Source organism: Felis catus, chromosome C1 (genome assembly GCF_018350175.1).
Source record: "Felis catus isolate Fca126 chromosome C1, F.catus_Fca126_mat1.0, whole genome shotgun sequence".
Classification (NCBI taxonomy): Eukaryota; Metazoa; Chordata; class Mammalia; order Carnivora; family Felidae; genus Felis; species Felis catus.
The window spans coordinates 2,103,770-2,130,310 of record NC_058375.1 but is presented as its reverse complement, the minus strand read 5'-3'; the positions used below and the strand labels follow the sequence as shown (position 1 = coordinate 2,130,310).

General features: G+C 65.1%; 1 protein-coding gene and 2 long non-coding RNA genes across 6 annotated transcripts in view; 2 read left to right on the top strand and 1 right to left on the bottom strand.

The window, feature by feature from the left end:
• TP73 (tumor protein p73) overlaps positions 1-26,541 on the bottom strand; it is a 60,682-nt gene that overhangs the window by 17,297 nt on the left and 16,844 nt on the right. For all 4 annotated transcript variants that reach the window (XM_023258003.2, XM_045034971.1, XM_019836037.2 and 1 more), the window contains exons 2-4: positions 23,476-23,570; positions 23,028-23,148; positions 2,012-2,254 (exon numbers count right to left, since the gene is read on the bottom strand). In XM_023258003.2, coding sequence (XP_023113771.2) covers positions 2,012-2,254; positions 23,028-23,148; positions 23,476-23,537 — 426 coding nt within the window. In that variant the 5' untranslated portion in view covers positions 23,538-23,570. The remainder of the gene's footprint in view (positions 1-2,011; positions 2,255-23,027; positions 23,149-23,475; positions 23,571-26,541) is intronic.
• Positions 76-3,204, top strand: LOC109502037. The gene is made up of 3 exons (XR_006583840.1): positions 76-2,051; positions 2,404-2,985; positions 3,100-3,204. It is a non-coding gene; the product is annotated as an uncharacterized LOC109502037 (long non-coding RNA).
• Positions 3,306-4,551, top strand: LOC123379444. Its single transcript, XR_006583839.1, has 2 exons — positions 3,306-3,996; positions 4,120-4,551. It is a non-coding gene; the product is annotated as an uncharacterized LOC123379444 (long non-coding RNA).

The window sequence follows — 26,541 nt, the reverse complement described above, 5'->3', positions numbered from 1 at the left end:
ATGGGCTTTCCACCCTTAATGTCACTCCCCTGCCAGGGGAGGTGGGGACAGAGGCCCCAGGTGGGGGGTGGGGAGGGGGGTACAGCCAGCCGAGGCGCAGCCTCTGTCCCTTCCTGAGGACCAGCTCAGACCATCCAAGGCACTCCAAGTCCCCCAAGACACTGCAGAGACCCCTCCTGCCTCCTCAAACAGTGGAGAGGAAGACAGCCGGGACCCCCCTCCAGTGCTTGCCAAGATTCCTAGGGGTCCGGCAGCTCAGGCTTGGGTGACAGCATTGGTGCAGGAGGCTGGGACCCTCCCCCGAGAGGCTGCAGGAAGGGCTTGGGGAACGGTATGAACATGGAGTAGGAGTGGTAGTGAGCCTCCTGTCACCAGAGGTGTGCTAGTGTGGGGATGCCTCAGAAGCCTCCTGACCTGGCTTACAGTCACCCAGTCAAACCTCAAATCGGGGTGGGAGGACCAGGACCCCGCAGGCAGTAAGAGAACCCTCTAGCACCTGCAGCTTCAGAACCTCACCCAGGAGGACCAGCTCTATGGCACCCCATCCCCAGCTCCGCTGCTAAGGTGACGCACTGCTCCTACTGTGCCAGCCCGTGCTGCGTGGGCAACAGCCCTTTAAGCCTTACCACCAGCGACAAGGAACACCGTAGGAAAAAGTCGCAAATGAGGAAAACTGGGCGCCCACGGGGTGGGAGCCCCAGACCAGCGATGGGTCAGCAGCTGGGGCGTCAGGGGGAGCTGTGACTTGGAAGCCAGACCCAGACTGGCCCCTGCAGAGCCTGACCAGCTCCCTGTGGTTCCACCCCACCCCCACCCACAGGAGCATGGGAAACAGCCCAGCAGGGCAGTGGGGATCATGGGACCCCTCCCCCCCCTTAAAGCAGCAGAGCCCCCGGGTCACCTGCTTGGTGCTCCTGAAGGGACACAGCCACCCTGCCTGGAGACTTCCCTGTTCCAGGGTCCTGTTTCCACGGACTGGGGGAGACCATGGAGCTGCTGTCCCCTGCAGGAGGTGACGCTGTCCCGTGGCCAGGACCCCCTAGATGTGTCCGGGGTAGGTACTGGGCAAGGCTCACTGTCCTTGTCCTGTAGGGGGGGGACAGGTGACCTGCCCATGCCCTGCGTGCCCTACCCTCAGAGGAAAGCCTGTGGTCTGTCCTGGGGATCTCCGGGTCCCTGCTGCGTCCCTGCCCCCGTGGGCATGCCTGGCAGCCCCTTCCTCTCGCAGCCGCAGCAGCGCGTTTCAGCGATTAGGACTGTAACCCCAGTGACCCCACGACCGGGAAGCCGTCCACGGGGTTCCCTGCTGGCCCTTACTAACGGCGTAACTCTGAGCGAGCTATGTTCCCTCCGGTGCCTCCTTCCTTGGCTGTAAAATGGGACAATAACAGATTCTATCTTGTGCGTTGCTGGGTGGTTTCTAGAGTAAACTCGGAGCACCGGTGGGTGTGCGGGATGCCATCCGAGCTGGCAACGTCCCCACCAGGGGCCAGGATGCCCCCAAGCACGGGCGCCAAAGACCCGAGTCCGCACAGCTGCCGACCCAGCCCTGACGTCCCGGTCTCACACCCACGCTCACAGACGACAACCCAGAGACTGTGCGGGCACAGCCCAAGCCCGCCAACCGCCGGACTCCGGACCTCCCCGCCGCCCCGCACCACCCGCAGGAAGTGGCCTCTGCAGACCCCGGGGGGGGGGAGGCCGATCCACGCGCCTCCTGCTCACCCAGGACACGACGCAAACCCCACCGGGGTGCGGGGACGCCTGGCGGGTCTCCCTGAGGATGGTCTGCCCCTCTGGGGCCCCGCGGAGGCTGGCCGCTCTGGCCGCGTCCGTCCGAGGGGTGGGCACGCCCAGACTGCCCAGCCCCAGACCCGCCTCCTGCCCGACGCTCCTCCCGGAGGCGGCCGGGGGGAACCCTGCGCGCGGACACCCGGCCAGCCGCCCGGGGCGATCACCCCTCCCCGGCCCGCACCCCGCAGGCGCCCCTGGGAGCGGACGTACAACTCACCGTCCAGGTGGCCGACTTGGCCGTGCTCGACTGCTGGAAGGTAACGTCGAAGTGGTGGGGGCCTGGGTAGTCGGCGTTGGAGGGGATGGCCGGTGCGGGCGACATGGTGTCGAAGGTGGAGCTGGGCTGCGCGTAGGGCGAGTGGGTGGGCACGCTGGCGGCGTGCTCCGGGGTGTAGGGGCTGGCCGAGGCCGCTCGGCTGCTCATCTGGTCCATGGTACTGTTCAGCAGATTGAACTGGGGCTAACGTGGGAAGGGGGAGGGAGGGGGACACACAGTCAGGCTGGAGAGTGGAAACGCGCGGCCAGAGGTGTCCTGTTACAGGAGACTTAAAGGGCCAGCAGCTCAGTCATCCCAAATATTTCCCCGTCCCCCCCCCCCCCACCCGACAGGTCACTGCTTGTGTTGGGATAAACTGACATATTCACCTCGCCTCCCCCCTCCATCGGCTCCGGGTGCCAGGGTTTCCGGGGCTCCACCAAGCACACCTGGAGGGAGCTGCTGGTGGGGGTGGCTCCCGGCCCTCCGGACCCTCTCCCAGGCCAGCAGACTCAGCGGCACTCTCCAGGGGGCGGTCTCCAGCCGGACACCCTCGCCTCCCACCCTGTGTTCCAGCCAGAAGCGGGGAGACCCCAGGCCCAGGGAGCCCGACTGTGGGAGAGGCGGGCCCGCCAGAGGGTGGCCCCAGCGTGTGGGGCCCATAGTCCCCTCCTACTGGTCCACATCCTAACCCTAACCCGGGAGCCCAGCCCCTCCCCCCCCCCCACAGGAGGAACAGGGACTCTAAGCTGTACTGTGTGTATGCACCCCCAGCTCACCCCCTTGGGGTCCCGGGACCCCGAGATGGGCCAGCCCCTGCCTGGGGCTTGAGGAGGCCCCAGCAAGGGGACCAGCCCAATCTAGGGCAGATCAGACTCCTCCTGGAGGGCCGGCAAGGAAGACGCCTTTCCCGATCTGGAGGCTTCGAGCGGCAGGTGGGCTGACAGAGCAAAGAGCAGCTGCTATTGGCCAGAAGGGCTCCTACCTGCCAACCTGTGAGCTGCTCTCTGTGACAGGATGGCGGCAAGGTTTACTGTAACCCTCTCTAGGAGCCCGAGGTGGACACTGCCATTATCGCGTTTCACAGACGGGGACACTGAGGCACGTAGAGGGAGTGACCGGCCTGGGGTGAGGCAGTGGCCCCGAGAGCCCCGGACACGGGTGGGGATGGTGGGAACTGCGGGCAGAGGGCCTGGGGTCCCCCTGGGGGGCAGGGACAGACCAGCAGCAAGCGTGGGGTGGGGGGCTTGCCCTGCAGCCCCCGCCTCACCAGCCTGCCTTCTCCAAATTGCAAAGCACAGGGGTGCATCCCCCAGGGGGACCGACTGTTCAGCCCCTCTCTGCCTCCTCCATCAGGAGAGAGGTGTGCATAACCCAGAGCGCCTCCAGCTCAGCATCCGTCTGGAAAGCACACGTTCCCCCATCGGGCCTGCTGGTGACAAGGGTCCTTGGAGCCTCTACTGAAGACTGCCAGTCTGAAGGAAGCTTACCACAAGGGCTGATGGAGCACAAGAAGGTGACAGGTGGCCATGGCTTCGTGGCTCCTGGAGCCCAGGATGCTCCAGCCCCCAGGGGACAGCCACCTGAGCCCTCCCCCCACCCCCCCAGCTGAAACTGCCATCGGACGGACCCCTCGGGCGGGCCTCAGGCCTTTTCCGTTTGGACCTCCGGAGCCGTGGCCCGCTGTGAACCTGGGGAAGGGCCGGCAGCGGGACAGGGGGGCAGCGGACAGGGGACCCCTGCAGGGCAACCGCAGAGGCCTCCTTCCCCGCTCTGGCTCCCCACAGCCTTCCGTGCCTTCACCTGTCAACCTGGGAGGCCCCGGCACCCAGAGGAGCAAACTGTGGGGTCCGTCTGAGGGAGCAGTGGGACACAACCATTCCGGAGTCAGACACGCCCTACAGGGAGCGCCACCAGCGAGGGCACAAAGCCAGCCACAGACGCGAGTATGCCTGCCGTGGGGTCCCCGCTGCCGGCCGGCCGAGTCCAGCCAGAGGCAGAGCAGTTGGCCACCAGGGCCTGGGTGGGGCTGGGGGCGGAGGCTAAGGGGCAGCTGGTTTCCTTTGGAGGTGATGAAGAGGTTCTAAAATTCACCATCAAGGCAGGTACACACAGCTGTGAATATACGAAAACCCACTGAATTGCACACTTGAAATGGGTGAATTGTGTGTCAGGTAAAATGTAAGTCAATCAAGCTGTTTAAAACAAAACAACTGGGGACCGGCTCCTCCCCTCTCCTGGCCCAGCAGGGGTGGGGGGCAGGGGCAGGGTGGGGGGGCGGGGAGGAGAGCAAGCCTCCCCGCTCCACGTGGGGCCCCGGCCGGGGACCCCGGCGTGCCCTCACGGCCGAGGCAGCTGCTGCGGGCGTGGGCGCCCCGACTCCACACACTTGGCCACGAGAACATAAAGGGCAGAATCCAGCTCGCGATTTCACGTTCAGCACGCACCGGAACGGGCACCGTTTCCCAGAAGTGAGATAAAGTGTTAAGTTACTTCCACGGGTTGCTTTTCACTGTTTGTTTTTCGACGTGGCTACTGGAAATCACACGTGCAGCTCACAGCCATCTGCTCCGGGCCGGGCCAGAGCCCAGGCCGCCAGGGGCTCACGGCATTCCGGAGGCTGCCACCTTCCCCAGCATCACCACCGCTGCGATCAGCAGCCCGGCCCCTGTCGGGGTACCACGGGCTCTCCTTACAGAGTGCTTCCCGAGAGGCCCGCTGAGCGGGCAAGTGAGTGAGTGAATGAATGAATGAATGAATGACGGAGCGTGGGTGTGCCAGGCAATAGGAGGTCTCCCCCGGACCCATGCCCGGGATTGAAGGCCAGGTGGGAAGCCGGCCCTCCCACTCAAGGAGGCTGAGAGCCCACCGGGTCCCGGGGGGGAGGGCGGGGGTCCCAGCCTGCACCCTCCTCCCCAGGCTCCGTGACCTCTCTCTTCCCTCCCAGGTGACCAGCCGTGGCCCTGGGGAGCGTCTGCCATGTTGCCAGTTGCGCCCTGGGCGACTGAAGGGCGGTGGGAGCCTCGGGGAGCACGGCACAACCCGGGGTGCAGGTCTGTCCTCCTCCCCGCCCCCTCCCGACGGGACGGCCCAGGCCAGCAGGGCAAAGGGCCCCCACGGCCCCCCCCTCCCAGAAATGAGAGACAGCCCCACGACGACAACAACGTTGTTCAGATTTTAACTTGTCCACATTCTTTACCGATCTGCGGCGGGTGCCAGGGAATTAGTCACTGAACCAAAAGAGCAAGGCTGATAGCATCATGTACCCAGCAGCCACAAGGGGCAGGGCCCGCGTGCGGGAGCCCTGGTGAGCGGGAAGGGAGCGCTCTGCACACCGGGCGGGCGCCTCAGACAGGCTCCCTCCGTCTGCCCACGAGCCAGCCAGTGGCCTGTGCGCACCCTCCTCCCTCCCGCCCCGTGACTCCGTGGCATTTTGTGGTCCAGCTTCCTGGGGAGCGCCCCTCCTCCCTAGGAGAGCGTCGGGCCCCTGTGCGGGGCCAGGGCCATCCCTGCTACCCTTCCTCTGAGTCCTGCTTCCCCAGGGACACCTGCGCCCACACCCCCAGGAAATGGCAGAGGGCAGAGGTTTCTGTCCGGTTTGCTTTGTGCCGTTTCCGCTTTGCTGCAGGGAACCCCGCCGCTTAGGAAGTGGGGCGGCTTTTGCATGGCTCCCGAAAGGTCCTTCCTTCCTTCCCTTTGCATTCCTTCCCAGTCGGATGGGGTGCACTGCACCCTGGGGACCAGCCCCACCCCGACCTCGCTGTCCAAACCGGGCCCAGCACAGCCACAGAGAAGCCTGGGGTGCCCTTCGTCCAGACCGGAGGCCCCTGGCAGCGGGAGGAACCTCGGGCAAAACCAGGACTTTTTTGGTTTGTTTGCTTTCAAGCAGAACTCCCAAGAGAGCGGGCTGATTAGGACATGCCCAGCCCGGGGCGGCCCGCATGTGCCTACATGTGCGTGCAGGGCTCCTGGGCCCGACCCAAGCAGGGCTGCGGGCGGGCGGGCGGGCGGGCGGCTTCCCCTCCAGGTCCCGCAGAGGATGCACCGGGCCCGGGCTCTGGGAGGGGCTGGGGCCGGGGGAGTACATCTCCCCCCAGATCCTCAGTGTGCCCTGCTGGACCCTGGCGGATGGCCTGGGGGCTCCTCCCACCAGGCCCAGACAGGCCCCCCAACATAGTCTCTGTCCATTTGCTCCACAAACATGTTTTCTGGTGCTCTCTGCCGACTTGGAGGGGACAGCGGGCAGGGGCAGAGAGGGTGGACGTGCCCTCAGGGTGCAGGCGGTTCTGGCCAGTGCACCAGGGAATCCATCCCACGGCCTCTGGAGGGGGCCAGGCTGGCTCCCAGGGTCAGCACCTCTGGGGCCAGAATCCCAGGCAAGGGCACACATAGGCCTCGGGGCCACACGCCCGAGTGTGCTCACACGCAGGGCCCAGAACACGCGCCGGGAAGGGGCAAGGGGCTTAGACCTCAGGCTGCGGCCTCCAGCAGAGGGAGGAGGCTGCCCGATGGGAGGCCCCACCCCCGGCGTGGAGGTCCTGAACAGTGTCTGTGTCTGGCCCTCTTCTGGGAAAGGAGCTGGTCTCCGGCAGGGACAGCGAGTGGAGTCCCAGGGAAAGGGGGGGAAAGGGCGTCCTGCCCCGGGAGCAGTAGGGAGAAGACAGAAGGAACCGCCCTGTGGTGGGGGTGTCCCAGCTTCCAGCCCGCCCTGCCCTGCATCCCCAGCCTCGGGGCCTCCCCGGTTCTGCAGACCGTGGGGGGCTGTCACAGCACAGGGCAGCAGCAGCAAAGCTTAGCACCGGGCTGGGGGCGGGAGGGGGGTGCATCAAGCTGGGGATGGCTGCACTGTCCTCACACAGCGGGGACACTCACTTTGGCCAGGGTCTCAGGTTTCAGCCCCCGTCCCCTGCCCAGGGGGTAGCGGAGAATGGGGGCTGGGTGGGGGGGTTCAGAGGCCCCGGGAGCCAGGCCCCAGCGCCCCAGGCACCCCCACAGGCAGCAGAGGGTCCGGCCTGCCCACCGGTCCTCCTCTCCCGGGAACCTGAGCTCAGCCCAGCCCTCCAGCCCCTGCCCCACAGGCTAGACCTCGCCGCCCAAGCCCCCAGGGCCAGGGGTCCCCACAGGTGGTCAGGTGGTGGTGCCTGGGCTGGTGATCCCAGAACGCAGGGCTCTCCTGGCCATCCCACTGCCCACCTAACACCCTCCAGAACAGGACTCTCTAATGTGCCACGGCCAGGATTAGTGCCGCCCACAAGGACCGTGTCCTGGGGCAAGAGGAGAAGGACAGGAGGGACCCCTCAGGTCCAGCAGGGTAGAGCAGGGCTCCGAGGTCTGCAGACCTGGGGGCCGAGGCACCCCCCCCCCATGTGACCCAGCCGGGACTCCACCGCTCTCGGCCTCAGCTTTCTATTACAAAGTAGGGGTGAAGCCATCCATAGGACCGCTGTGGGGATCAGGAGGGTCCAGGAAGGCCACAACCTGTGACTGTACATCAGGAGGAATGACCCCTGCCCAGGGGCCCGCCCAGAGCCAGGGAGCCGACCGAGCTGGACACACTCCTCTCCCCTCCCCCTCCTCCGCACAAAGGCCCAACAAGGTAAGGGCTGCAGGGAAACAAGCTGGGCCACCCCCAGACCCTCCCCACTCAGAGTTCAGGGCCGAGCGCCGGGCACAGGGATGGGGTGAGCGGGGAGGCCCCCGTGCCCCAGAGAGGCCACGTCCCACCGTCCCGTCGCGCCCAGCCCCAGACTGGAGGCTCAGAAAACTCTGGGCTGAAGGAAACGGACCCTGGAACTCAGCACACACGTGGGCCCGCAGCACCGCTCTTGCCCTGGGTGCTCTTTGGGGTCCAAGGCGGGTCCTGCCTCCGGGAGCGGCCACAACGCATGGCCGGGTTTGCACTTGGAGAAGATTCTCATTTTATGTGTTTATTGACACTCGGTAAACCATCTCAAGCGGGTTTTGGGGAGGTAGATGGAAAGCAAACTGCTCTTAAAGTTTGTGTGCTGGTTGCCTCAGCCTCCCCTCCCTTCCCAGCACCCGCGGCTAGTAAGACGGGAGGGAAAGTCAGGAGCACGGACCGGCTGTGAGCACGCGGCCCGCGACCAAGTGCAGCTGCCACACGCAGGATCCCCCGGGGGGACCTTATTTTTCTAGCGAAAGTCGTAACAGAAAACCTCGTCAGTAGAACTTCAGACGACTCTTCTTATGTCCCCAGAGGCTCAGTTCCAGGCTGACTCACTTAGTGGAAGGGACTTGAGGGAGAGAGGAGACCTCCAGACTCGTCCCTGCACCAGGCCAAGCAGGGGCAGCGGGAGACACTGGGCTCAAACACTGATTCAAAAGATAGAGCCCCTGGGCCTCTGGTGGGGGGCATTGATAAAGGGTCCCCCAAGGAGCCCCCATCCCAGCCTCCTTTGTACCTCTTGTCCATACCACAGGGCCTTTGCTCCTGCTGTCCCCCTCCTGGAACACTGTCTGTCCCCTTGCCACCTGAAAAGCCTTTCAAGGCTCACCTCCTCTTAGGAGCTTCCCTGGCTCTTTTCAACTGCCTCTGTGTTCTGGGGCTTTCTCTCCCGCTTTTCTGGGTAGTGTGACAAACACCATGACCCACACCCTTGTGGGTGCGTACCTCGTGGGTGTCCATTTTCCTCTGGCTTTAACCCCGAAACACAGCTGAACCCCGAAACACTTGACCAACATAGGCTTAGGGGCACCGATACCCCATGCAGTCAAAAATGCAAGTATGACTTTTTACTACTAACCTACTGTTGACCAGAAACCTTACCGATACCATAAAGTCACGTAACACAGATTTTGTAAGCCACGTGGGTCATATACCGTGTTCTTACTATGAAGTAAGCCAGGGAAAAGAAAATCTTATTAAGAAAATCATAAGGAGGGGCGCCTGGGTGGCTCAGTCGGTTAAGCACCTGACTCTTGATTTCAGCTCGGGTCAGGATCTCACGGTCCAGTGAGTTCAGCACAGAGCCTGCTAGGGATTCTCTCTCTCCCTCTCTCTCTGGAACTTCCCCACTCACGCTGTCTCTGTCTCTCTCAAAATAAATAAATAACTTGAAAAGCTTTTTTTCTTTTCAATCATAAGGAAGAGGAAATACATTTCAGTATTGCGCTGTATTTAGTAAGAAACAAAACACAGCCAACAGGACTGAGCTGTTCCAAGCTATGCTATCCAAAGCTCAGCTCTGACTATCTATTCACGCCTCTTGAAAAACCTGCAGCAAAGAGCTTCCACAGCTGACCTGGCTAAGCTCGTCCAGCATCGTGTACCCTTGACCCTCAGGAAATTCTTTCTGGACACTAAAGCCCACTTCCCTCGCTGCATTTCGGGCCGACGCTGCTCTGAACCGGGAGCAGCAAGTGGAGTCAGCTGCCTGTATCTCTGCTCTGTGACCCCGGCCGGCCTCCTGGGTGTCACGCGGGGGAACCCGAGTGTCCAGAAGGGGAGGCGAGGCTGCAGAGCCGGTCCTATCAGGGTCCTCTATCTGCCCCCTGAGGCTCCTGACCACGGGGAGTGAGGACATTTCCCAAGCACAAGCACTTCTGAAGAAAGCCGAGAGGTCCAAGTGCAACTCGTCACAAAGTCCACCCGTGACCTTCCCAGACGTGGAAGGCAGCGATGCACTTGGCCTGAGGCTTCACAGGTTCCTCTCTCCTCCCTCCTTGCCTCCTGCCCTCCCCAGCATGCCTTGCTGGGTCCCGGCGCCCCGCCCCGCCTGCCGTGTCCACTGCTCCCCACGCCTGAGGCACCGTGTGCATCCGTGCTGCCCGAGGGCCCGGCAAACACGTCTCCCTTCACGGCCGCAGGTGAACAGTTTGGAGGAATAGCCAGCCTTTGGCAGACAGCCACCCTGGCTTCCCTGGCCCCTTCCCCATCCCATTGGCCAGGTTCTGCCCTCCAGCCTCCAACCTCAGAGCCACCTCCCCCAGGAAGCATCCTGGCCCGGCTGCCCCTCCAGCCAGGAGCTAGGGCTGGAGCTGAGCCCAACAGTAAGACACAGCAATGGGTCGTTTCCCAGGTTGGCGGCCCCGGGGTGGGAACCACGTCACTGTCCGGCTGCGTGGCCCCCGTCTTTGTGGAAAACGGGTGAACGGTGTCAGCCATGGCTTCCTCATGGGACCACAGTGGATCTGACTGGAGAGGTGGATACAAGGGTCTTTACCGGGCCCTCTGCCCGGATGTCCTCCCCAGACCTCTGCTCAGGAGGCTCCCCCGACTCCCCCTCGGATGTCACCTCCTGGGGTGAGGCCAGCTCAGCGCTCCCCACTCCTGGGACGCAGCACCGCCTGGGCCGGGGCACGGGGCGGGTGGGGGGGGTGCGAGCATCATTCTCTCCCGCACGGTTGGGGCAGGGTGTGTGGAGTGTGGGAGACGGGGTCTCAGCTCTGCGGCCCCTTTGCCCCTGCTGTGGGCTCCGGGGGCGGGCAGGCGGGCACCCTATGGATCTCAGAGGGCTCTGCCTTGGGGGGCTCCCTCCCACCCCCAGCGGGCTTCTGCTCTGACCCCAGTGTCCCCCGGCTCTCCACAGAACACTGACACCAGAGGTTTCATAGGGCACGAAACTCCGAGCCCCCTGGTCTTCTCTGGCAGGCATGTCTGGGCTTGGGTGCGGCCTCACCCAGAGGTGAGTGGCTGGCATGCCGTCCGGGCTTCAGGGGGAGAGAACCCGTCCCCCTCGGAGCAAGACCTCCACCCGCGGTGTTTCCCACAGCATCTCCCGGAGTCTGAGTAAATGGGTGGAAATGCCAACAAGACCGTACTCGTGCTGGGGGAGGCGCCCTCCCCTCCTGAAAGTATGCGCGCGCTCTCCTCGCCCAATCCTACGCCAGGGCCGTGTGGAACTTTCCACACCTCGCGCTGGAGAAACGTGCCCCCAGCAGCCCGTTCCTGCAGCTGCCGAGGCGTGTGTCTGCAGGATGGCCCTGCTCGCCTCTGCCTGCAGACAGCGCTGCTGAGACAGCCGGGGCGGCGGCCTGGAGCCCGAGCCGCGCAGGGTCCCCGTGCGACTCCCTACCGGCCTCTGCGGGGGCCCCGGTGAACAGGCCGGAGGCCCACGGATGCACAGACTTTACTGAGCCCCCAGAAAACAGCCCCTTCCAGGGTGCCCGGGGCCTGGAGCAAAGGTGGGGTGCAGCAAGTGGGGGACCCCTCGCCCCTGAGCCCCACGGGGGACAGTCAGCCTTCCCAGAGCCTGACGCTGACCCAGGTGTCTGCCCTGACTTCCTTCGCCCACGTCTCCCTTGTCCGTCTGTCTATCCGCAGGCCCCAATCAGGCCCTGCCTGCACAGCACCTCACTGAGCGGCCCCTGGTCTCCTCAGCGACAAGCACAGTGAAGGAGGTGGGACTCTGGTGGGGGGAGGGGGGTGGTCACTTCGACGGCCAGCACCTGGGGATGGAGAAGCAGCCATCACCTCCCCAGTTCACGGCTCCGGGGCGGACAGACAGGCCAACCCCAGGCCCTCCTGCCGGCTCTGAGCCCTGACAAGCTTCCTGGCGGGTGAGGGTCTCCCGGGTGCTGGGGGATGGCAGCACTACGCAGACGTGGCCCATGCCCTGCAGGAGCTGGTGCTCACGTGCGGCCATGGCAGCCGGCAAACCAGCCGCTGAGTGTGTAGGGGGCTCAGGACTTCACAACAGGCTGAACACGCAGCTCACGGGGCGGGGGCTGGGGGTTTCGCATGAGAAGGATTAGCGAAGCCCGCCGGAAGTGAAAGATGGGCAGGGTGCAGGGAAGCTTCCAGGCTGGAGATCAGAGGGCAGAGCACCTGCGGCCAGAGGAAGGGCTGATGGGAGGCGGGGAAATGGTTCAGCCCAGGGACCCTCTGGCTCCCGAGTCAAAGGCGTGATACCGGTCGTGGGGCAGTGCAGGGGCTGGCACACTCAGAGGTCACGTCGGGGCTCCGAATGAACGGGACGTTGGCTGTTGCAGAATAGCTCGCGCGTTTTGGCCACAAGCAAGGGAAGAAGGGATTTTCCACTAGCAGAGACCCGCCTGGCCGACTGGCCACTGGCGGGGCAGCTCAGCGAGCCTGGCGAATGGGGCCATCCCTCACCTCCACTGAGGCAGGCTCCTGTATTCCCCTTCCGGAACAGTCAATCCCTGCCTGCCCGGACCCCAGCGGCCCTGAACCGGGTCGGAAAGGACACCTTGTGGCTGCTGCCCCATTCTGCAGCCCAGACCCCTGGCCACTCCAGCCCTGTCCTCTCCCAGCCACTGGAACCCCTCCTGCCGGGTCCAGGTCCCCAGAGGCCCCGCCCCTTCCTGTCCCCCATGGCCCGCCCTCCTGGCTCCCAGGCTGCCCCTCTCTGTCGCTGCTTATCTCGGATCTGGTCATTCTCCATCCGTGCAGCCCCCTCCCATGCCAGGACCCTCCTCACTGTCATTTTCCCCGACACCTGCCCCCAGGTGTTCCAGCAGGCTCTGTGCTGTGGGGGGTGTGGGGGGGTGTCTCGGCCCGCCGTCCCCTCCCCCACAGCTGATGAGTGGCTCACGAAGCAAAGCCGAGTTCACACTTTTCACCCCCAATCCCCCTCCTGCCGTATCCCATCTGAATAAACGGGCGACTCCCTTCACCCAGCCTCCCGGGTCCAACCTGGGTTGTGCTCGCCGTCCCCACCCCCCAGCCCACCAGCAAATCTCGTCCAGGACTCAGGTGCTCACCGCCTCCCCTGCTCCTGCCTGGCCCTAGGTACCATCCCTCCGCAGGATCCGCCAGCGGCTTCGGGCTCCCAGCCTCGGCCCTGCCCCCCTGTGGTCTCCTCCGAGCACTGCAGCAGGGGCCCCTTCTAGAAGCCTTGCGGGATCTCGTCCCTCCCTCCCTCCGTGTGCCTGGGATACAGGAGGCGCTTAGGACATAGTTCCTGATGCACGGATTGGCATTTCCTACCTGGGGCCCTTCCCGCCCAGAGGCTGCACTGTCTGCAGGAACAGAGTGACCGGATCCTCGTCGGACAGCGGGTGGAAAGCGCTGAGCCAGGACCGTGGGCACGGGCGTTCACACACACACACCTGCCGGTGCCCACCAGACTGGCGGACAGCGGGAACCGGCCAGACGCTGATGACCCAGCTCCACATGACCCTGCAGGGGTGCCTAGTCAGTTGAGCGTCCGACTTCGGCTCAGGTCACGATCTCACGGTTCGTGGGTTCGAGCCCCCGTCGGGCTCTGTGCTGACAGCTCAGAGCCTGGAGCCTGTCTCAGATTCTGTGTCTCCCTCTCTCTCTGCCCCTCCCCTGCTCACGTTCTGTCTCTCTGTCTCTCAAGTATGCTTAACAACAAGAAAACGATAACTCTGCAGCCCAGACAGTCCTGGGCCCTGGTCAACAGACAGGCCTGAAAAGAGCCACGGGGTCTAATATTGACCCTGCTTGTCTCTTGAGGCTCTAAAGCTTTTGCTAAATAGTGAAACAGCCCGAGAGGATAGTGAAGGGGAGATCACAGAGATCAACACGGAAAAGTCGGCCCCAGGTGCCTGCTCCGAACCATCTCCAGTGTGGTCTCAGGTGAGAAGGGACCGTCCGTGCCCTCAGCTCCCTCCTGGGTCGGGGGCAGGTGGCCCGCCACGGTGGGAGAAGCAGCCCCCCCCCCCGCCCCGGTGTCGGCCAAACGCCCCCAGTAAGTGGGAGCCACGAAAGGGGTCGTTCAGCCTTCGACGGAGAGGGACGGTGCAGAGGCAAACCCTGAGTACAAGACAGCAGCGAGAGAGGATGCCCCAGCCCCCGAGCAGCCCCTGAGCAGACCCGGGCGCAGGCCTGACCGAAGCCGAGCATCAGGGCGCATCCTGCTCACAGACAAGGGCGGGGCCACACGGGAGATCCCGTGCTGCTCGTGGCACAGCACCCTGCGGCCCCAAAGGGCTCCCAGCGACAAGGGACGTGACAACGTGAGCTCGGGACAACCCTGTTTGTTGGTTTTGGGGTTTCAGGTGCTTTGGGCCAAATCTCACTTCCTCTTTCCTGAGGTTTGCAGCAGCAGGAAGTTTCTGTCTCCTGGGACAGAAACAGGAAACAGACACATTTACAAATCAGTGACCCAGCCCCCCCCCCCCAGGGGAAGAGGAGGGCGACTCCACCTGCCCCGGGGCACAAACGCACCAGCCTTGCGGACAGACTTGTCCTCGTCTACACAGAACCGAGCAGGGGGTGGGCCGCAGCAGCAATGTAGATGCTCCGTCCACCGTCCACGGAAGGACCCTGCACCTCTCACCCCTGCACCCCAGGGAAGATGCCACGCTGCAGCCACGCTCAACCCTGCCGACATTTGCACTGCAGGGGCCACTTGACTGGAGAGAAAAGGTCCCCACGTGTCCAGGCTTCTCTGCTGACTGCTCAGGGACACTGTCCTCCAGGGGCCCTGGGGGCTTCTGGCTTCTGCCTTGGGTTGTGCACATGACAACCAGGTGCTCCGGCGGCAGGCAGATAGCTCCCCTGGGCCACACACTGTCACTCCCCCCACCCCCGACCTTGCTGGGGACACACGCGCACAGGCACACACACATGCTCATCCCAAACCCACAATGCACACAATACACGCACACGCACGCTCTCTCGCACACAAGCACACCCGTGCACTCACGCACACTGCCCAGAACCTTCGCGTCTCCAGAGGCTGCTGCACCCCCAGGTCTCTGTGGCTCAGGCTCCTGGCCTCTGCCAGCCGCCGGGTCTCCCACAGGTCCCAACGGCCCCCACTATACCTGCATCCCTGGCAGGAAAGACGGCCCCAGCCTCCACCTGCTCAATTAGCAGCCTGGTACCTGCCTGGCCCTCGGGGACCTGGCAAGTCTGGAAATGAGCCTGGGTCCCCAGGGCCCAGACGGCAGGGGCCCAGCAAACAGTGCCACCCCTCCCCTCCCTCTGCCAGGCTGCTACCCTGCCATGAGACGGACACCCTGAGGCCGGTTTGCCACAAGTCCTTGACCTCGATCTCAGACCACACCAAGCCAGCCTAGCAAGCAAATTCCCAGGAGAGGATGCTGTTGACCTGAGAGCAGGTGCGGGCAGGACCGAGCTGCCAGCCCAAAGCCGGGAAGCAGCGGAAAGCCCCACAACTCAAGGCAACCGCCTAGCCCCGACCAGACATGACCCGCCCTCCTCTCCCTGGCTGTTGGTCCTGTCCGGCCAGTGGGCACTGGTCCCAAAAGTTCTCCAGGATGGGCAGGCATCTGCCTCTCTGCCCAGGACCTGCCCCAGCCCCTCGGTGCATCCTGCCTGCCTCAGCTTACCCTGGATCGCGGCACCCAGCCAGCACCGGATGCCTGAGCAGGACACAGACGGGAGAACGCACTTCCTAAGCCCCATCACGGCAAAAGCCCCACCAAGGCTCCCCCAGGAGGATGGAGATACGGTTCCGGAGAGATGCGGCACACCTACCGTGGCAAAATGCTGCGCGGGGTCACTGACATACAGCATGGTGGGCACGCGGGGGTCCGCACACGCCGGGGAGCTGGCGTGCCGCGGGACGAGGCATGGGTCTGGGTGGCCGGGGGGCGAGGCGGAGAGTGGTGGCCGCCCGGCGGGGTGGGCCCAGGCGGAGGGACGCCGTGGCTAGGGGGGCGGAGGATGCCCTGGGACATGTGGGCTATCTGCGGGCATTTTCCTTCTCCTCATCTCCCCAGTTCTGTCAACCGGCTGCATCTAACAACAAAACCGGTGGCCCACCCCTTATTCCTCATGCCTATTCATCAAAGTCCAGGCAGGCCTCAGCTTGCCCACTGCTGTGCTGGACCGCACCACGGAGGCGCGCGGGGAGGGGCGGCACGCCGGGCCACCGGCCCGCTCCGCAATTAAGCCACAGCCGGCTCCCCCCAAGACACCGCCCCTGGGAGGCTTGGGGGCCACAGGCCTGCACCCCTGAGCGCGAGGGGGCCAGCCCGGGCCCTTGAGACCCAGATAGGTGGGGCCAAGCCACCCCAGAGCCAAGACGTGGTGCTGTAGCCCTGGCATCCTGGGCGGAGCAAATCCTCCTGCCTCGGGAGCGTGTGGTCCACCGGGGCCACCCCGCAGGGCTGAACAGAGAGGAGAGGCACCCCAGGAGACTGCTCCCCCCGGTACCCGCAGGGAGCCTTGCTACGAGAGCGAGCAGCCTAGGCGGGGTCCAAAGCAGCGGATCGAGCCGGAGGACCAGAGTCCCGATGCCCCAGCCCTGCCGGGGCTGACGCTGGCCTTGTCCCCACCGGTGCCGAGCCCCTGGAAACAGGGATGTGGCCCAGGAGGGGGACCGCGTGCTGGCTTCCAGGTGCCGCATAACGGTGGCCCGCCTAGCCGGGGGCTCCGAGGGGGCCGCCACTACCCACTTTCTGGAGTCTGAATCTCCAACCCAACGTAACCATCTGTGGCTCAACGTTGCCTTTGGGGTAGAGGCCGGAGCCCTCCCTAGAAGCAGGCAGGACATCAGTTATACAGTTACATATAAATCATGTGAAATTGGACAGGCCACCCTCAAGTTTCCAAGCCCCGCCCACCCCCCAAGACCACTGAGGTGCTGGAAAGACGTCCTCGAGACCCTTGTCCGCCAGCCCATTCTTGTCGTGTCCACAGCCATTCCCAGCCTCCTGGGGGGCTCAGGGCAGAGGCAGGCTCCACCCAAGTCCCAGCCCAGACCCCGGGCTCCTCCGGCAGATGGGGAGGGAGAGCCCATGGGGGGGCCCTGGGGGCTGCACCAGAGACACTGCTCTGCAGGCTGGCCGGACTCACTCACTCACTCCTGTGGCCTGAGGCTGTCAGCTCCTGGCTCACAATGAGACAGGGGAGGAAAGCAGGGGGCCCAGGTTGGGAGCTCTGGCTGGAAGATGGGAAGGCCTGGGGTGGGGAGCCCGCTGCCCTTGGGGGGCCCGTTCTTCAGGGAGGGAGGCTGGAGGTGGAGGCGCCTGGTGGGCTGGGCAGGAGGGCGGAATGGAGGGACACAGAGCCAGGTAGGGGAAGAGGAGGAGGGTTCAAACCCCAACCTCTCACAGCTGGTGTCCCCCGCCACCCCCCTTGAGGGCAACACCTCCAGCTGGGACTCCATGCAGGGCAGCTGGCTTGGGGGAGGTCGGCTGCCTTCTTAATCATGCTGGGTTTGTAAAAGCCCAAAGGGGAGAGGAGAGGGAAGAAGAATTTGAGGTGAGAGACCCCAGGAATGGGCACAGGTTGGCACACAGGGGACCCACGTGTGGGAACTCAATCTTCAGGTGGCCCCAAGATTCCCACTCCAGGTCTGTGCCCTGAATGCCCCCTGTCCTTGGGAGGCACCGTAGATGTGATGACAGCCCCTGTGATTAGGTTCCAAACCCAGTCAACTCTGAGCTGATCAGAAGGGAGAGTATACAGGTGGGCCAGGCCTAATCAGGCGAGCCCTTCAAAGAGGTCAGGGAGACGTCCTCGAAATGGCCTCAAGGAGCACACCTCCAGGCTGTAGAGGCACCACATGGCAGGCAGCCCCCAGGAGCTGAGAAAAGTGTCCCTCGGAACAGCCAGCAAGGAGGCAGGGGCCCCAGTTTGACAGCCACAAGGGACTGAGCTCTGCCAACAGCCAGGGAGCGGAAGGGGTCCCTGGGCCAGACAAGACTGCACGCCTGGCTGACACCCTGAGCAGGGGACCCAGGGGAGACCCGCGGGACTCCTGACCCACGGACACTATGAGGAAACACATGAGTGCGGTTTTAGGCCACCAAGTGTGTGGTGAGGGTGGGGCCGCTCGGGCCACTGGGATGGCCGGGGAACACAGGCTGGGCCCAGGGGAAGCCAGCCACACGTAAGCCCTGGACAGCATGCTCTCCAGAGGGAGGGCATCAGGTCGGGAAGGCGTCTTCTCTCGACCGCTGACGGAAGCAGAGGCAGAGGGTCCGTGCCCCACCCAGGCCGCAGGGGCGGCACAGAGGAGGCTCTAGGCACCTGGGGCCTGAGGACCAGCACTGTCCCCCGCACCGTGAGCTGGGCCAGGCTGGGGTCCTAGAGCGACTGAGAGCAAGACACCATATGCAGACGTGCCTGACTCCAGCGTCTTTCCCGAGCAGCACCCACTTCCTGCACACGTGTCCTAAGTCTTGGCCACCCAGGGGGCAGGGACAGGGCATTGGGGGACTCTGTCCTCAGAACTGTGCCCCCTCCTCGCTTGGTCCTCAGCTGCTTCCTCCGGGTGGCCTCCCAGGCAGCCCCACTGGGCCTTGGCACCTGCTGTCCTCATTCTAACTCACTGGAGGTTCCACCCCACCGACCACTTCTGCAGGCTCGTGGCAGCAGAGGGGGGTGGGATATTTCTTCCCCCTCCCACGGGCGCAGGAAGGGCACCAGCGACGTGCCAACTCGGGGCCACACTCCTCATACTCCTTCCTGAGCACCCACGGGAGGATGGCTCTGCTCACCCCACGGAGGATGCTACGGAGGATGCCACGGAGCTGGCTCCGTGACCTGGCGGCTGGCTGGGACTCAGCTCCACGCACCCCAGAGGAGTCCCCACCACAGCCTGTGGAAGGAAGGGCTGCTCGGGGCTCACTACAGAGGGCAGGCGGGCTGGGGTCCTGGAGCTGACCTCGAGCTGCAGACCCTTTGAGGAGGGGGCGTCCTTCCCCTCCGTCTGCGCACCTGCCCCCTTCTGTGGGCTAGCTCGGCTTCCTGGGGACACCTCCCCGGAGGACACGCTGGGCTGTGTCCTCCCTTCCCCACCTGGGGAGAAATGCACCCCCAGGCCAGGAAGGCCTGCCCCGGGTCACTGCTGGGGTCTCGAGCCCTGGGCATCCGCCTGGCTGTGCAGCAGGTGGGGGTGGGGCCCCAGCATGGATCAGCCGCCCCTGCCAGCCACAGCCCTTACCCCTGTGGCCCACACCTGCCCACAACAGCTGTCACCAGAGAAGAGGCGCCAGGAGAGGCGGGAAGGGGTGCAGGGGGGAGGGGACTCTGCCGGGCGGGATGCTGGGAGGGGGTGGAGGGAGGCGAGCCCTCCAGCCTAGGCTGGCCACATGCCATCTCCCCCTTTCATGCATCATCGGAGCTGAGAAGTTGCCCCTCCCCCCCCCAAGAGTCTGGCTTTCATTTTGTCCCTGGGGACACAGACTCAGAGGAGACACACAGGCCCAGCACTGTCCAGCGGGAGTCAGGATTCCCACTGCCGGCCTGGGACACCCGGAGTGCTCACCATGAAGGACTTCATCCTGTCTGCGCCCCCCCCAGACCGTGGGGGGGCCCTCCAGGGCCAGTACAGACCTCACAAGGCCGCCCCCCTCACCATGCCAGCCCACCGCCCTCCTGAGCCCCTGGGACGCCAGGGATCCGATAGGCTTTTCTCCGTTCTCCCCTTGCAGGATGCGGGAGGCCTAGCTTATAGCTCCTTGTGGCAGGGAGCAAGCCGTGTGCGGCAGGCGGATGTGGCCAGGACCTGGGGCCGCCACCCAGGGCAAGGGCTCCCCCCCGCAGGGACCCCTGGGCAAGGGGCGTCGGGTCCTCCCCGGGGGGGGGGACAGCGCTCTTGGACACGGGGCCCTTCCCCTGCCGCCCCCACCCCACACCTAGCCGTGTCACACGCCGCCTGAGGCCCCGCACCACCCTCGACCTTGCCGCCCCAGCTCGATGTACGGACAAGGACACTGAGGCCCCGTGCGCGTCCCCTGGCCGAAAAGGGGTAGGGATGGGATGCGTCCCAGAGTTCTCCATGCCCACGGCGGCCTCCCTCTGTGTCACCTCAGCATGTGGTGTGGTGGGGACCTCGGGAGCTCACTGCCCCCCCAAGAATCTGTGCTCAGGTCTCCTCCAAGGCCCGCCTGTTGGGGCCCTGTCCTCTCGACTGCCGCCGGACCCGTGTGGCGGGAGGGAGGTCCAAGGACAAGAAGCCGTCCTTCTCGCAGGGCTGGGCGGAGCTCCTGCTGGGCCCACACCTGACACCTCAGCGCCCCAGGCTGGGACACTGAGGCTCAGAGTCATGGGGAACTTGAACCCGGGACAGAGTGGCTCTTCAGGTGGGCCCCCATCCACTCTGCCTGTCCCCACTGGCCACTGAAGCTCTGGGTAAGGGCATCCCGTGGGCCTGCAGTGGCCTCTCTTCTGACCGTGGAGGGGATGCCGCTCAGGAACCGGCCCGTCCCGCGGGAAGAAGGCCCCGGATGGTGGAAAGCGCCACCCTGGAGGACCAATGTCCCCCACTCAAGGACCGCGCCCATCTAGGCTCTGCCTTGTTGCCGGACCAGCCCCATGACTGAGGCCGCCCGCCCAGGAGCGGTGGGGGGCGCAGTGCGCGTAAGCCTTTACACCTGCCTCATGCTGAGTCACAACTGCAGCGCTGGCCAGCCGGGGTCACTGGTTCCAAGGCCCGGCCTGGGAAGCCTCTTGTCTAAGGTCACCAGGCTGGGGCTACCCCGCCTCCCGTTGAGCGGCTGGGTGGGGAGAGAGCCGCGCCACACCGCCGCTGTGGAGCGTCCTCCGGGGGCTCCCTCCTGCACCTGCTCCAGGGCCCTGGCCACACGGGGCGGGGAGCGGGGGGGCCCTTCGGCGAGGCGGCCAGGCACCCGGCTCTGCCCTGGCTGCCGGGCTGCCTCCGTCTGTGCATCCGGCTGCGTCGGCCACGAGAGGGTGAAGGGGGGCTAAGGCAAGCTCTCTGCATGGCGCCCGCCCCAGACCAGTCGCCGTTCCCACTGGTCCAGGCAGGGCTCAGGACGAGGCCGAGGCTGACCCGGTGGTCAGGGAGTCCCGGCCTCTGTGGCCAGAGTTTTGCACACAGGTGTTTCTGCGTGACTTTTACTAAGAGGTGTGTCCCTCCCTGGCTGGTTCAGGGGTGCCCTTTGCAGGGGTGGGAGGCCACTCTCTCTCTCCCCCGCGGCTGGTGGGAGGCATATGCCCTCCATTCCCAGCCCAGACGTGCTCAGCACCTGGCATGCTCCTGGGGGGACTGGGGGGAGCGCGCCCCACCCCTCAGGAACCCAGAGCTGCTGCCTCTCCCCGTTGGGGAGCAGACCCCACCCCTACCCCCGCTCCTGACGCTGCTGGGGTCTCCAGGCTCCTCTGCCCTCGAGGGCAAGGCCGGGCCGCTTCCCAAACTCAGGAGACAGACCCCTTAGGACACTCTTCAAGGGTCCTCTGTCCCTAGAGCCCCTGCCCCTCCACACAGTGGACATAGCCAGCACCGGCAGTCAGCTTTTTTTATTGTGACAGAAGTACCTGACGTTCTGCTTTTGATCTCGAGGCGGCCACTCAGCAGACAGCCACCTGGAATAAACGTGCGGCCAGCCGCCCAGCTCGAGGAAGGGCCAGGCCACCCCTGCGACGCAGCTCCCCTTTGAGAAAGCCCTGAGTGATCTAGAAACTGACCATCGAGTGACCCTGCTTTCCCCTTCCTGAGCTTTAAATCTGCCTTTGTATTTTAAATTCACCAGTAAAGAGTGAGCCCACGAAACCCAGGCCCGCACCCCCACCCCCATAAAGGCAGAACCTCCAGTCTGCACTGTCTCTTTCTCTCTCTACCTGCCACCTGGCTGCGTGGCCCGGGCCCGCCTCGAACCCTCCAGCCCTGAGAGCAATGACATGGGTCCTGCTGTTGTCAAACAAAGAAGGGCTGGTCCAGCCACAGCACCGGCTCGTGGGGAGATGCCTGCGGGCCTCCCCCAGGTGAGTGCCCCAGACGCAGCCAGCCGACGGCAGCCCTACTGAGATGCTGGGGAGGACACTGAGGTCCAGGAGGGGGTCCTGGGAGGCGAGGGGTCAGGACCCTTGGCCCCTGGGGAGCAGCTGGTAGAACAGGGAAGGTTCTGGGGGGACAGGACAGAGCTCGCGTTTTTGCGTCCTGGTCCAGGATGACTCTGCCCCAGCCCATCGAGACCCACCCTTTGCCAGCACCTGCCTCAGTTTCCCCGCCTGTAAAATGGGAACAAACAGGTGTGGAAGGCAGGCGGGCTGCCTTCACTGTGATGGTGTCCCCGAGCAGGAGGCCGGGCCGGACAGTCAGCTTTCTCAGATCCAGCGTGAAAGGTTCCTCAAGGGAATGGATGTCACGGGGGCCCCCTGCCTGCCGTACCCCGACCCCCCGGCTGCAACGGCCCAAGTCGCATGTGGGCCAGTGGCCAGCCCAGTGGCTTCGACGGACACGACAGAGGACTCAGGGGACCCTCCTGCCCCATGTCCCCACCCCAGCCTCGCCGTGGCTCGTTCACACGCTCACTGGAGCCCACACGGCCCTCGCTATCTGCCGGATGCTCAAGGTGCCTCAGACGGGTGTGTGTTGGGGTGAGGGGCTCCAACTTCTGGACAGGGGCTTTAGGGAATGGGGGCCAGGTCCTCCTGGCCTCTAGAGCTCCCAGCACCGCCTCCTTCCTGGGCCCAGGCTCTCGGCCTGGTGCTGGTGCCCTGAGACAGGCACTTGGCCGCAGAGAGGCCAGGGACCAGCACCGCTGCCGTCTGGGGGTATGTAGCAACCTGGGGGGGGCCGGCAACCACCAGGCATGTGGTGGGGACAGCAGGCGTCACTAGATCTCCCCGGGGGCCAGGGGTCCTCACACCCCCTTCTTGCATTCTGCAACCTCCTTCTGGTGCACCAGTGCCTTGCAGCGGGTGGCCAGAGAAAGAAGAAGGGACGCGGCCACCACCCAGTTAGCACAGCCCTGCCTTCTTGCCAAGAGGAACGCAAGAGCGGTAGGACCCGAGACACCGCAGCAGGGTGTCCGGGCCTCAGTGGCAGAGAGGGGGTGGAGGTGCTGCTGGAGCCTGGCACCATCATGGAGAGAGCAGGGCAGGAGACGCAGAGGCTGTTGCACCACCTAAATCCAGCCATTCCTACGCCTGGATCCAGCCATGCCTGAATCCGTTCCTGCCCGTGGATTAACAGTCTCATGAGCTGATACGTTTTCTATTTTGAAACTGAAATGTCCTCACGAGCCTACCGAGGAAGCTGTACTCCTGAGCACCAGTGTCCCGGTTCTGCAAGCTCCCAAGACAGAACAGTCCACACTTACCGCCCCCGTCCTGAGACCCCCCGCAGACAGCCGCCCCACTCACCATGACGGGCGCGGTCATGCCCTGTAAGTGTAAGACATCCATGCTGGCCCCTGAGCCGCTCACCACCGCGTTATTTCCCTGGCTTGGCTGGGGAAGGTCAAAGTAGGTGCTGTCTGGTTCCCTGGGAAGAGGGAAACAGAGCCGTCAGCCCCGGGGCACCCAGGCCCCGAGCTCGTGCGCTAGGCCTACACCCGTCCTGCCCGCAGGAGCCCTTCACCCCATCGCCTGTCTCCTCTGCTCCCCCTCTCTCCTCTGCCGGCCTCACCAGGGCTAGTGTCTGTGCCTGGGGTGTGTGGCCACACGTGAGCTCTGTCCCCTGGACCCCCCTGGCCCAGGAGTGCTGGCTGGAGGAAAGAGCCCAGACTTTGGACGCCGCACCCCCAGGAGAAAGCCCCCCGAGCCTCGCCCTGCCCGAGTCCGGCCCTGGGCGGCCGGAGGAGGTACTCACAGGGATCTCCACAGGTGCTCGAACGTGGCCCCCTCATCGGCGGCGGCAGTGGGCTGGGACATCTTCCCCGCACCCGGCCCGGAGGGCAGCTGGCTCTGCGAGGAGGGAAGAAGGACAGTGGGTGCTTGGGAAGGCCGGCCCCCGCCCTCCTTCAGCATCCGTGGGGTCTGGGCAGGGCCCGTGACACCGATGCAGACGCCGCCGAAGGCAGGGCACCCCTTCGCACCCCCCCGTCCGTCCTCCGCTTTCCGGGCCCGGGTCCGGCCTTGCAGACGGGCGGGCCTGACTCCAGACCCAGGTTGGGGGGCCGGGCGGTGCCTGGCACGGCAGGGGCTTCTCAGAGCTGCCACCTACGGGGTGGGGGTGACCACGGCACCCTCTCGGGAGGCTGCCGCAGGGCCCCGTGGGAGCTGGGGAACAGACAGGTGCTGCATACAGTGGGCTGTGCCCGGACCGCAATAAGGCCCCGACGGGTGTGGTCACCATTGCTCTGAGCTGTGTCTCCGGGTTTGGCCTTCGGGGCTCAAGCCGGGTTTGGGGGATCCCGATGCCCCGGGACACGAGGACGGCTCAGATCCCAGGCCACTCCCTCTCGGGAAGGGCATGTGCCGGGCACGCCCAGAGGCTGGAGCAGAGCCCCGGGCTTGAGTCCTGCTGTGCCCCAAGGCTGCAGCACATTGAGACAGCCGTCCGCCTCTGAGACAGGGTCCTCCCCGCACCCCCCCCCCCCCCGGCTGGACACAAAAGCAACTCGGACCCCACGAGGCAGCCCAAGGCCATGGCTGTGAAGCTGTCACAGCAGCAGGACCGCTGCATGGTGCTCTTCTGTCACAGGAGATGCCCGGCCACACCGGCCTTTGTCCCCAGAGCTTCCTCTCCTGAGAGCGTCCACATCCAGCCCCCACCCCGCCATGGCCTTGCCCAGGCCCGGCACAGCTGGGGCCCCCGTCCTCTGTCCCCCTGCGGGGAGGGGCAGGGACACCAGAGGCCACCCTGCCCGCCGCCCCACCCGGGCCACGGTGGTGCCTCCCCGGGCCTGCCTCCGGGTCCTTGGCAGAGGGCCGTGAGAATCAGCCTGGCCACCGTCTGCCTGGCAGTGACCAAGCGGGCAGGCCCAGACCTGCCCAGAGCCTTTGGGGGAGGGAGGGCACACCCGCAATCTGTCACCATGTCCCCAGGTAGGCGGGCGCTGGTGGAGGTCTGTGGCCCCCTCCCGGGACCGCCACGTGCCGGGCCGCTGGTCTCTGGCGCAGTGGCACGAGCCAGCGGGGCCGCCTCGGGGGCCGGGCCCTGGCGAAAGGAGGCCCCCGGGCGAAGCCCGGCCAAACAGGATGGCCCGGGGCAGGCAGCTTAGAAAGCACGGGCCCCAAACCAACTCTCCCACGGGCTCAGAGAAATTCAGTGAGCTGCTGAGGTCGTACAGCACAGCCCTACGCACAAGGACGACGGAGTGGTCCCCTCAGAGTTCAAGATTAAGTTAGTCACCCCTGACCGCACGCACGCCTCCGGCGCACGCTCTCCCCACAAGGGGTTTAGCAAGGCTGGGGAGTGCTGACTTGCATGCCTCCTATTCTGGGGAGGTCACTCCCACCCTGAGCTGAGCTGTCCAAAGCCCAGCGGAGGTGAGGTCGGGATGGGGCGGGTTTGGTAGGAGGCAGAACAGCGCCAGCTGCCTGGCTGCGGAGCCGGCCGCCCAGCCGAGGCTGGGCAGAAACCCGCCTCACCCGCTCCCCACGGGGGAGCGGGGACCGGCCGGAGCGGCCTCTCGGTGTGGGTAGTGTGTGCCGACACGAGGCTCGACTCACCCACTCTGTTCGTTTTGCAGACGGACCGTCCAAGCCCAGAGATGGAAACCGTTTGGCTGACGGCACCCAGCAAACGGTCAGGAAGACCTTGCAGGCCCCCCTTCACGGCCGCACTGACCCCAGGAGCCAAAAGATGCCAGCGGCTCGAGTGTGCAGGACAGATGAATGGATAGACACGGTCCGTCCACACAGCGCGGTGTTATTCCGCACAAGGAAGCGTGGACACCCGCTGCAGCGGCCACGGGCCTTGAGAACGTCGTGGTGAGTGAGAGAGGCGGACGCCAAGGACCACGCGTCGTGGGACTCCGCCCACCGCGTGTCCATGGCAGACAGACACACAGACCGAGCCTTCTCCAAGGGGCTCCCGCGGAGGGGGCTCAGAACCCTGCATTTTTAGCTCCCGGGGTTCACCACGCCTCTGAGACAGACCCTGGCGGGGAGAGCATCCCCCAGGCCCTGCTCACCCAGTCCCGAGGGCCCTTCAGCGTCCGCCCCGACGACGGCCACTGGCCTCCCCCGGTGACTTCCGCTCAGGTGTTTCACCGGCAAAAGGAAGGTCCGGAAGCCTGACCTGCCCTGCTCAGCGGACGCATGGGGCTGGAGCCAGGAAGCCACGGTGCTCCGCGATTTCCAATTTCCCTGGGAAACTCCCCAGAGCTGGTGGCCCTAACCCCAGGCCCCCTGGACCATGAGCCCACGGAGCTGCAGACCGGTCCCTGTCGGTGCCGGGGCGCCTGCCAGGGTGTGAGGATATGGTGATGTCGGGCGAGGATCGGGGCTGCAGAGACGCAGGCCCCTCCCCGGGGGGCCTCCCAGGACCCCGTGGGCCCCGCTCCTCTCTCCACGGGACAGGGACAGGGGCAGGGGCAGGGGCAGGGGCATGGTCTTCCCTATCCCCACGGCAGCATTTCGGCCACGGACAGCAGAGGTGAGAGAAAGAAATCGACGCCAAAACCTCTCCCTGCAAAGGGTCCCCGGTGACCCCCGAAGGCCCAAGCCTTAAATTTGGGACCACGTCCACCACAGAAACGGGCTCTCGGACCTAATGGAAATTGCTTTCGCAAACGCTGCAAATCATCTTAAAAACCACATGTGTATGGGGGGGTGTGAGAAACGCTCTCGGGCGGTAACGGAGTTGTAAAGTGTCGACGAGCGTCTCGCACGGAGCCAGCCGCCCTGGACGGAAATGCCCGCGCCCTCGAGGATCCAGGGGCCACGTGGGTGGATCCAGGTTTTGGGTACAGGGCGTGCGGGGTGGGCC